Source organism: Diospyros lotus, chromosome 6, assembly GCF_014633365.1.
Source record: "Diospyros lotus cultivar Yz01 chromosome 6, ASM1463336v1, whole genome shotgun sequence".
NCBI lineage: Eukaryota > Viridiplantae > Streptophyta > Magnoliopsida > Ericales > Ebenaceae > Diospyros > Diospyros lotus.
The window spans coordinates 42,396,966-42,409,113 of NC_068343.1; the positions used below are offsets into that span (position 1 = coordinate 42,396,966).

The window sequence follows — 12,148 nt, forward strand, 5'->3', positions numbered from 1 at the left end:
ATTTCTTCAAATTGAGTCGGTACCGGTGTCAAAGGAACTGGATCCAAGTTTACTAAATCATCAGAAGAATCTGGTATTGGCTTTTCAGTCTTGTCAATATGCTCTATGGTATGGTCTTCAATAAACACAACATCTCGACTCCTAATGATCTTTTTCTCAATTGGATCATATAACCTGTAGCCGAACTCATCCTGACCATATCCCACAAATATACACTGTCGGGTTTTAACATCAAGTTTGGATCTTTCATCTTTGGGAATATGCACGAATGCCTTACATCCAAACACACACAGATGATCATAAGATACATCTTTACCTGTCCAAACTTTATTTGGCACCTCCGAGTTTAATGGAACACATGGTGAAAGATTTAACAAATAGATAGCTGTATTTAATGCTTCACCCCAAAAATAATTCAGTAACCCAGTATGCGAAAGTAAGCATCTGACTCTTTCAACTAATGTTCTATTCATTCTTTCAGCCACGCCATTCAATTGAGGGGTTTTTGGTGGTGTTTTCTAATGTCGAATGCCATGTTTTCTGCAATACTCATCAAACAATCCTAAATATTCACCTCTATTGTCAGTTCGGATGCACTTTAATTTCTTTCCAGTCTGTCTCTTAAATGAAGCCTAAAACTGCTTGAACACATCTAACACTTGATCTTTTGTCCTTAAGGTATAGAACCATGTCTTCCTTGAATGATCGTCGATGAAGGTCACAAAGTAGAGAGCACCTCCGATTGTCCTCATTTTCATAGGACCACACAAATCGGAATGGACCAAATCAAGTATACCTGTTACTCGTGAAGAAGGGAAATTCTTGAAGCTAACTCTAGTTTGCTTCCCTGCCATACAATGAGCACACTTTTTCAATTCTGTACTCTTCATCCCAGGTAGGAAATTTTTCTTGGCCAACAATTTCATTCCCTTTTCACTCATGTGACCGAGCCTCTTATGCCATAGCTCAACAATACTGTCATTCTCCATTACATTAATTATGTCTTTGGGGAGCTTTGCCTGCAACAAGTATAATGATGATGATTGTTTTTCACCTCTCGCTACTATCATAGAACCTTTACTGAGTTTCCATTTACCACCACCAAATGTATTGTAGTACCCATCATCATCGAGTCTACCAGTAGAGATCATATTCAATTGCATGTCAGGAATATGTTTTACATCTCTAAGAATTAATCTCATACCATTGTCAATCTCCAGACATACGTCTCCAATACCCACAACTTTTGCCAAACCATCATTTCCCATCTTTACAACTCCATAATCACCAGTTTTGTAAGATGTGAAGAAATCTCTACGAGATGTAACGTGAATGGTAGCACCACTATCAATTACCCAAGAGGTATTATGACAAGCTAAATTGACAACATCAGTATCATAGACAAGGTAAAAATCACCTGAGATAGTAGCTACTTGATCACCATCAGCTTCGTCATCTTTCTTCTTTTCTTTACCTTTGTCACTTTTGTTGTCTCTTTTTAGCAATCGACAATGTTTCTTAATATGTCCCTTTTTACCACAATTATAGCATTCAACATTGGCAAATTTGTTGGACTTACCTTGACTTTTGCCTCTGTTCTTAGAACCTCGATTTAGACTCTTTCCCCGTTTTTCAGTAATTAAAGCATCTGACTGCGAAGAACTCCCGTTCGTCTTTCTTCTCATATCCTCGTTTAAGACACTACTTTTTGCCAAGTCCATGGAGATCACACCATTCGGAGCTGAGTTAGACAACGATGTCCTGAATGTTTCCCAAGAATCTGGCAAAGTACTAAGGAGCCACAATCCTTGTATCTTGTCTTCAAAAGTGATACCCATTGTAGACAACTGATTAATAATACCCTGAAAAACATTCAAATGATTTGTCAAAGGAGTTCCATCTCGATACCGTAAAGCTATCATTAGTTTTATCAAGAAAAGCTTGTTATTTCCAATCTTTCGAGCATACAATTGCTCAAGCTTACTCTATAAAGTTCGTGCATGTGTCTCCCCACAAATATGGTTTAACACATTATCATCAACCCATTGTCTTATATACCCACATACCTGCCTATGAAGTAAAGTCCACTCTTCATCAGTTTTATCTGCAGGTTTGTTAGTTCCAAATACAGGAATATGGAAACCTTTCACATAAAGAAGATCTTCCATTTTTCCTTTCCATATTGCATAATTAGAACCATTTAGGTTGATCATTCTACTTGTATTAACATCCATTATTCAAATCACAAGACAACTAACCAAGCTCTGATACCACTTGATGGGAGAAAAACACGTTAAATCAAATAAACACAACAAATATAAATAATTCTCCCTTCTTGTGTGAATCTAGTAGGAGTCAAATCAAGCAAATATGGAGTAATAAGTATAGCAACAAGAACACCAATATTTTTACGTGGAAAACCCCCCTCAAAGTGAGAAGTAAAAACCACGAGACCGGAGTCCACCCAAAAACTTCCACTATCAACAAATAATGGGTACAACAAATCTTCTCTAGATAACACTAGAGGCACATCACATAATCTTCAAGAATTCAATAATTCTTGACACACTGGAATAATCCTAAGAGCAACACAACAATTAATCCAACCACAACTCTCTCAAGAATAAAGATTCTTGGAATAATTTTCAAAAACAAGCAAGGTAAGATCTCACCAAAATAGCCACTGTTCGAACACTGTTTCTCCCAGATGGACCATTAGATCTTGATCTTAACTGTTGGATTTGAAGATCAATGAGTTGTGAAGCCGCTGTCCAAAAATCAGGATGATCGGACCACGGGATACAGAGATATCGGGGATTAACAGATGACTGCGCAAGCTGCCCAGAAAATCTGCTCACTGTTGCTCTCGTTTTTCCTCTCTGTTTTCTCTCCTATGGCTTTCTAGCTTCTACAAATCCAGTCTGCTCTATATATAGGCTGCCACCAATGAGTGTTAAGCTGCCTAGCTCCTTTGAAATTGAAACCAAGGAGTGTTAGGCTGCTTACCTCCTTTGAATTTGCAACTAAGGAGAATTCAAAACTGCATACTTCTTTTAAATTTGGAGAATTCACACTACTTTGATCCACCAAGCATGTGGCGGATGACTAACACATATAACTTTTTTCCTTATAGAATGTTATTTTAAATGAACTAATTATTGAATTATAAGATATTAATATTATACTGAGTCTTCTAACATTGACTTAGCAACAAAAAAAAAAGTATTATCGTTGCATATAGATAAATGTTTTTCCTTTAAGTTTTCATTGTACTTAATATTTTCAAATGCATACATGCAGAAGAGGGGAGTACCAGATGAAGGGATTGAGTTAGGGCCCTCTATTCTTTAGGAGTTTTCTACATTATCTAAGCTCAAGAATTTGGCAGAACATGATTATTAATTTCATCATTCCTGATGTCTTGGTCCTTTCTCCACACAAGAATTTTGCTTTTATTTTTCTGATATGACTACATTAATTGCTTCAAGTAACATTGTATGGTTGGTATATGCTAACAACATACACTTCTATTTAGTTTTTTTTTTTTTAAATTGAACTTATATATAGTTTATCCCACATGGATCCACCTAAAGTTTGATATAGTGTAATTTTGATCCCTTGGCATTTTTGATCCAAGGAGATATTGGTATAGCAATTGAAAGTGATTTTATTTTCTCAAGAATATGTGATGCACATGTTTAGTTGAACTTGGTTCATTTGTAAACTCCTTTGTTGAACGGTTCCATTCAAGTTTTTGAGATTTCCTAACTTCTATGAAAGGATAGGATTTCAACCTTGTGTGTAATTAGATAATTGTGTGTAATCTTGGATTCTAATATATATTTAACTCATAATTTAATCTAGTAAATGAAAATTTGTAATATACCAAATACCTCTTATAGAGTTAAGATTCTCTAAACCTCCTACACCGCATGTGCAAACACCATTTCTTTAGTAACAAAGTCAAAGGTTTTGGCATCCCTACAGTAGCTAGCATCTAAGTTGTTTCGTTTTCAAATTTTTGGAGTTCTTGAGATTCTTGCTTCATGGTTCAAGCCAACCATTAACTGCATTGGCATCATCAATGGCAGCATTGAAGGAAAACCCTGTTTCCATTATGGGCTCACCCCTTGAGAAGTATCAACAACCACTTGATCAACTTAATAGTCTGATCAATATTACATTGGAAGTGATCCAATATATTTGTGAATTAACCTTTTTGTCTGATATAGAGCACATAAAAAAAGACCTCTTGTCAACATGTTCGCATTGGACAATTCTGAGTGTATCAGCTTGCTACATCCCAAATTACATTGATCAACCACAATGGGTAAGCTCTTGTTTCTTTCGATCTTGACTTCTCAAAGGTTATATCTGCAACTATCAACATTAATTACGATTTGATTTGTAATAAGTTCTTTTATGAAGGTTGTTTGAAAGCATGTTAATATTTTGGGTAAATTATATAAAATCCCTTTCAACTATTGTCACTGTATGCAAAAGTTCATATGTTGTAAAAAAAGTGTAATCAACAGCCTCAACTCTACATTTTGTGCCTAAATTAAGGAACTTCAGTCCATTTGACTATTAGTCAATGAACAGAAATAACACGTGTCAGTCATGTAATGTCATTAAATTGTGTTCGCTTTAATCCCCAATTAGCACTCATTTTGGATGAATTAGGACTAGGTTCCATGGGGGATTAAAGCTTTTCATCCAAATTAAGTTCTAAGTATGAATTACATGATTAAATTATATTTTAATATGGCACATGTCATTTTTGTTCATAGACTAACAGTCAAATAGATGGAAGGTCCTTTACACAAAAAATATAAAGTTTAAGGTGTTGGTTACACCTTATGAATTTTGTGCACATGAGCCAAAATTAAAGGGTTCCATACAATTTACCTTAATTTTTTTTTTTGGCCTTGTGAACCGTGCACATTGTCCTCTATTTATACACTTTGTTCCATTATTATATAATTAAATAGGAAATTTTAGCCACTTGTAAAATAATGAAAATAAGTATGGTTTAATGGTGATGAGAAATCTAAATAATATAATGGATATTAGGAGTTGAAATCTTTATGTCATCGTATCTTTATTTCTCTCTGTTTTTGGATTTTTGAAGACCAAACTATTCAATATTGTGTGATTTTATTTAGTTTAAGTAATGCATATTTATTTTGTTTTAAAGCGGAGCAGCATTGGAATTGTCACACATGATTTATAATCTTAGCCGCATCCTTGATGAGCTCAAGCATCACTGCACAATTTGTAAACCACAAATAGGCAAGTATATACATCTTTTTAAATATGTACAGAGAAATATTATCATTCAAATTCATTCATTCCTTCAATTTCAAATATTTTAACCTACCCAATCATCAATTTAAACTGAATCAAGTATTGGTAATGTATATTGCACTATATATATGTATTCTCAACATTATTATTAACTAATCTATGCAGAGGAGATAGAGGGTCATATGCAATCTATTAATGTATTGATTGAAGATATTTTTGACTATGAAAAGAGATTATCTGACACTCATACTGACATATTGGAGCTAATGAAGAGTTCACATACTCTAAATATGGTCACCAATCAATCATTGATGGTTCTACTATGTCCATGGCAAGTAAGCATCTGTATAAATTTGTTCATCTTGAATATTTCTTTCTCAGATGCATTCTAATTAAGTATTCAATTATAGAAATTACGAGAGCAAACAGCATAACTATTTTAAGATCTCTTAATAAAATTGAGGTCTTAGGTTCAAATCACTATTATCTCATATTTTTAATTAGAAAATTTAGCTCTATCTATGACTGAAATAAAAAGAAGAAGAAGATAAGTTCGTGACCTACATATATATATATATCCTAAAAGAAAAAGTTATTGTTGAAAATTTTCAATTTTAGGTTTCAATTTAGTTATCTCATCATCCAACTTTTGAATTGTTTAGTTGATGAGTACATATCATCGTACAAAACTGAAAAAACATGAATTGATGCAAAATATCTCTTTTCTTTTTCTAAGCTGAGATTCATAAAAAAAAAAAAAAAATCTTGGGGAAACAAAACAAAAAAAGAAAGAGAGAGTGAGAGAAAAGAGGCATATCCCCCACTACCTCCCTCATAATTCAACTTATGATATCAGATTAGAGTTAAACTGCTACATATGTTATACCTTATGATTTACAAGACAATGATGTATATATATGGGTCCAAGAATGTAGTAATCAAATAATTTTTTAATATACACATAAATCATTAGGAAAACCAGTAGAATTTTCTTTAATTTCGGTTTCTGTGGCAAAGCTAGGAAACCCTATAAGAATTTGATTGGCAAGCAAAGCTGAGATTGGTTTCAAAATTTAATTAATATTATATATTTGATAAAATTATATTTACTTTTTCTTAATAGGTAGTTATCATAACATATCATATTTTACTTCAAAATGAATGCTTCTATATATTCTTTCATCAAATTATATAAATTAAACTGTAATGAACTAATACAATGTGTTGTTTTTTGTTCCCTAATAAGACTCAAGGTAATGACGATTTTTCGGGTAGGTCTTCATAGGCTTTGGTCCGGGATTGAAGGACCCAAGACCATTACCATCCTCTTTTGGTAGCCCATTTTAGAAGTCGGACCACAAGTCCACTCCCCATTTTAGAAGAGAAATGGGCCTTAGCCCATTTGCTCAAATGGGGTGAAGCCTACTCAAGCTGAGCCCACCTTTTAGCTCTCATATAAAAGAGCCTTTGGCTCTCCTTTCGGCATCTCTATCCTATTCTCTATTCGGCCGAACCCTAGTTCTTAAGGCTCTCCTTTCGGCATCTCTATCCTATTCTCTATTCGGCCGAACCCTAGTTCTTTCTCTCTCTCTCTCTCTCTCGTGTTTCCTTTTCGTGGCCGATTGATTCATCGCTTCAGTTCTTGTTTATCCGATAACGATGAAGGCTCTCTTGCCTTCGGTGGATGCTGTTTCCTTTCATGTATTCGGCCGCCTTTCCTTTTATGAAGAAGGCGGTCCATTTGATGTCGCTGGAAGCACCTTATTTATTCAGATCTGGGTTCTTCTTTTGGGTAAGTCTTTTCTCCTTATTTTGAGCCTTGATCTCGCTATCTTTGTGACCGATCTACCTGTTTTGTGTGGCTGTGATCTTTTGAAGGAGAAAGGGTTTACTTCCCTAGTTTGGTTGAGAGGTGTTGGGGATTTTCTGGGTTTACAGTTTAAGAGCTTCGTTTGTGGCTTGTGGTTCCTATTCGTTGGTGTTACCAAGAGTGGTAACTAGTCTTTCAGATCTGAGCCTTGAACGGTTAAAATAGGGAGTTTATAATTTGTTTTCTTTACGTTCTTATTTTGATCTATATTTGATTCATTCTATTGCACTAACCTTTTCTGTTTTGAAGAGATTTTTCGCAACAAATGGTATCAGAGCCTTGTGTGGCTCCTGGTAGTGCTTTGTTCGAATCAGATTCGAAAAGCCCTATCGTTTTCAGATCTGGTCTCACGGTAAGTTTGTCCCATATCAGATCTGATCTTGGTTTTCGATTGACCCTTGCAAGTTGTGAGTTGGGTTGCGAGGACCCCAGATCTGGATCTAGCAAGTCGTGGGGATTCTCTCCGAGCAACACGTGGCTGCTCACTCGCCTGCCGACCAGTGGCGTGTGAGCGTGTAGGCGGCAACTCGTGAGGTAGCACGTGGAGGCCGGGGTTGCCCCTTTTTTGTTCCAAATCTGTGCCTGCATCTTTCACAGATCTCAGTCTTGAGATCTGTACTGGTAACTTCTCTGTATTCCTTTTCTAGCAATTAGCAGGTCATTGTGTGGGGGGTGGTCATTAGGTTTTGGGGGTTATCCTATGGTGGTAACCATTGCTTGTTGCTAGACTTAGAGTAATACCCTAAGTTTTATGAATAAAATTAATTCAATTAAGTATGTAATATGACATATATGCTTAGTTTAATATGATAGGTAATTAATTCATGTGCATGAATTAATAGTTAATTTATATAAGTGTGTGCATAGGTAAATATAAGTATATAATTAAGTATATAAGTATATAAGTATGCATGAAAATAAATAGCTTGTTGTATATAATATGGTATGTACGTATGTATACATATATGATATGCATATATATATATAAAAAAAATCCGAAAAATCCGAATTTTTGCAGAGCAGTGCGCGGCCAGAGCATGGTCGCGCCTGCAAGCGGCGGTCAGGGAGAGGGGGGGCCTTTAATGGCCGAGGTGACGCCGGAGTGGCCTTTAGGACGTGTGGCCGACCATGATAGGTCGGGTTGCGCCGGATTTGGGCTATAAATAGCCGCTCATGGATTGCCCATTTCATCCAAAAGTTGGCTCCTTTAAACCATCGATTTGGGGCAGTGTTGAGAGATTTTGGGAGTGGGGTTATGATCTCTAAGTCGTGGGTAGCATTTTGGTCAAGTTTGGCGACCAACGGAGTAGAGGAAGAGGCGAATCGAAGCTTCGCCGGAAATCGCGCATCTCGTCGGAGCCGAGCCTTCAATCAGAAAATCGAGGTACCAAATGTTATTTTTTCAAAGATTTAAAGCCATAATCGTGTTCTAGAGGTCGAGTTTATGGGGGGAGGAGGCTTCTTTTGAAACTTCGGGCAGCGGCGGCGTCACCGACGGCAATAGAGCCGCCGGAGAAGACGACCGTGAGGGGAGGGGGTCGAGTGCGTGGGTGCACGCGCCCGCGGTTGAGGCAAAGACGCGTGGTTCACACGTGCCTGCCCGAAAGAAATAAAAAAAAGAAAGGAAAAGAAAAGAAAATAAAAGAGAATTTTGCAAAAATTTTTATTGAATCTAGAATATTGTTTATGATTTAAATTGTGAAGAATTTTCTGGAAAATGTTAAATTTATTAATTATTTAAGTAGATTTTCTATTATGAAAATAAAGAAAATTGAGATTTTAATTCCGAAAAATTCCAAGAAAATTTCAGGATATTAGAAGTATTATTTAAGAAATATTAGTGAAGAGAAATTGAATTAAATAAAAGATTTGATAATAATTATGTGATAATTAAATATTTGGCTATTAGGAAATAAGGAAAAATACGAAATTAAGTTGGAAAATCCCATGAAAAATTCCAGAATAATAGAAATATTATATAAGGGATATTGGTAAAGACAAATTAGATTTTTGAAATACTAGGTAGTTTTTTATACAATTCTTGAAAAAATAAGATTTAGAAATAAAGAGAAAATTATGAAAATTATGAAAAAATAGTAGAATAATATTCTAAAATAAGTTTAATGTCTAGGAGTCTTTGAGGGCAAGAAGTAGCCGCTCGACATGAATTTCGAGACTGACACGTCTCTCGAGGTGACGAAACTATAAGTTTACCGCTTAAACTTAGTACAGTTATAAATGTAAATTTCGTGAATGCTTTATCATATTGGCATGCAATGATATGAAATCATCACGTAGATTGCATCAATGACATGATTATGAAATGCATAATTACATGTTGATATTATTGATCACACGCATATGAGGCCGTAGGGAGTACGAACTGGCACCGCTGTCTTATCAAAGGTGCACCCATACACCCTGGCTTTGAAAGAAGTGGCCGCTAAAATGATAGGCAGCATGAGGGGTGCAGTTGACACCTACGATGAAAGACATTACATACACTCATGACATTGCATTTGATACCCTTATTTAGATGGTTCATCATCTAACTTGGGTTCGCCCCTGGAACATTCAACGTTCCATCCGGGACTTGTAGAGATGATTCCGAGATTGGTGATGAGTAGGGACATGAGACATCGAGATGTGAGTACATGTACCAAGTTATGTTGTAATATGGATAAATTAAAATTGTGTACATTGTATTTATCATTAAACACTCATGTACAATTATTGTTATACGCATTGCCATGAACAGGTTCGATTCAGCTTTTGCTTGTATGTATTTCTAGTATAGATACGATCTTAGGGAATTTAAAAAAAAAAAATTAGACCAAATTTCCTGAGGCATAACACGCCCGAGAAGGCGGGCTGTTACAGTTGGTATTAGAGCCCAAACCAAGTAGAATACCTAGGAAGGAAAACTTAGACTAAGCCTAACAGGACGAGAGTACCAACATGAGGACAGTTAGGGGTACTAACGGAAGTTGTGGTGACAGGATGGCTGGAAATTTTTCAGAATAAATCTTAGTCGACCATTAGGCACACTGTTTGGAAAATCGGGTCCCGCTATCGAACGAGGGTATCATGGAGCACTTAGTTCAGATGGAAGAAATCCTGGATGATGTACCACCAAGTTATCGATTTTGGCCCGACCTGGTTCAACTTCAGATCGACATGATGGTCGGTGTTTTGGAGGGAGACCTGCAAGATTTCGCAGATTGGGTGCGGTAAGGAGAGTAGTTTCCTGAATTCCGACTTTATTGCGCACGGATTCGTGAGCTTCTAGTAGAATTATACGAGCCAGTGCTAGCAGATGAGCCCGACAAAGAGATGGAGGACCCGCTCGAAGAAGAAGAGGCAACAGATATGGAGAACCCGATCGAGCCTGAAGAGGTGGTAGATCCAATTGAAGTAGAGGAAGAAGACGACATACCCATATTTTGGGCTGAAGATGATCTTCTCGAGTTCGAGGACACCAATTCTGACAACGAGGAAGAGATAGAAGTGATAACAAACGACCCCAAGGCACCCCCGTACGAATCTGAGGATGAGAAGAATGGTTGGATTTGGAGGTCATTGGGACCGAAGTAGAATTAACGAGAAATATCCTAACTATCTATGTGACCTGTATAGTGTCTAAAGATCTATGTGACTTATGTAGTATCTATGACGTTTTGCAATCAAATGTGTAATGTCTATAGAATTAATGAAGAACCTATCGGATGGCAACACCCTGTTATCTAATCTGGAATGTTACTCTTTTTAGATGGTGAATACCTAAAGAAGATTAGCAGTAGGGCCTAGGACACCCATCCAGCAAGGAAACACAAGTGAACATCTGGAAGGCAATTCCAGCCAGGAGGTCGGGAGTAGTTGGCTAGATCAAATGGAGCGAATTTTGGGAAGTATGGTGGGGTTCATGCAAGAGACTCACTCCCGAGACACCCATGCAGTCAGCATGCTCGATCTTTATCGTCGACAGAACCCTCCCATTTTTCAAGGGAAGCTAGGCGCGGACCCCAACGAAGGGGAATTTTGGATCGAGCAGACAGAGAAGCTACTGGATCACCTGCACTGTAGAAAAGAAGATAAGGTTAATTGTGCCACCTTTATGCTGCAAGACGAAGCAGACAGGTGGTGGAAGGGAGTCAAGAGGGCAATGACCCCTCGGGCTAGAGCCCCCTACATCACTTGGGAGCGATTTAAGGAGCTCTTTAATGAGAAGTACTTTCCCTTGAATTTGAGAATGAAAAAGGAAAGGGAATTCATGGAGCTAAAACAGACCGGAGACATGACTGTTGCTCAATATGAAGATGCTTTTAGCCGCTTGATCCAGTATATGCCCATTTATGAAGGAGACGAAAGGATCAAGGCTCAAAAGTTTTTGGGGGGGCTGAATCTGAAACTTCAGAGGGCGTTGAGTAGTATAAATACTCAGTCCTATTCAGAAGTGGTGCTGCAAGCTTTTACCACTGAGGCTAACCTAAGCCGAGTCAAAGCTATTCAAGAGGAAAGTCGGCAAGGAAGCAGTCATAAAGCGAGTAAGAAGCTGGAACTTCAGAAGCCAAAGTTCAATCCTAGTATTCCATGCACTAAATGCTAGAAGCAACACCCTGGAAGGCCGTGCCGGCTTGGAACAAAGGGTTGTTACAACTGTGGAGAAATGGGACACCTCAATCAGAACTGCCCAAAGAAGGGAATCACTTGTTACAACTGCCAGCAAATCGGTCATTTTGCAAAAGACTGTCCCAAGCCGCGACTGGCAAGTCAACCTCAAGGGACGACCGGAAATGCTAGAGTCCAGTAGGGAAAGGTGTTTCATCTAACATGACAAGATACGGTAAAAGATCCAGCCGTAATTGAAGATACCATGCTATTGTCTGGTATTTCCATGCATGCATTAATAGATTCAGGTGCAAGTCACTCATTCATTTCGCATGCATTTGCTAAAGTATTAGGAGACAAACC

General features: G+C 37.3%; 1 protein-coding gene across 1 annotated transcript; it reads left to right on the forward strand.

The window, feature by feature from the left end:
• Window positions 1-11,066: 11,066 nt before the first annotated feature.
• LOC127804537 (uncharacterized) lies at window positions 11,067-11,783 on the forward strand. Its single transcript, XM_052341411.1, has one exon. The coding sequence runs from the start codon at window positions 11,067-11,069 to the stop codon at window positions 11,781-11,783; it is 717 nt and encodes a 238-aa protein (XP_052197371.1).
• Window positions 11,784-12,148: the final 365 nt, after the last annotated feature.

What these genes read in the sequence shown, in the direction of transcription:
- LOC127804537 (XM_052341411.1), top strand. Translation starts at nt 11,067, where the DNA reads ATGGAGCGAATTTTGGGAAGTATGGTGGGGTTCATGCAAGAGACTCAC.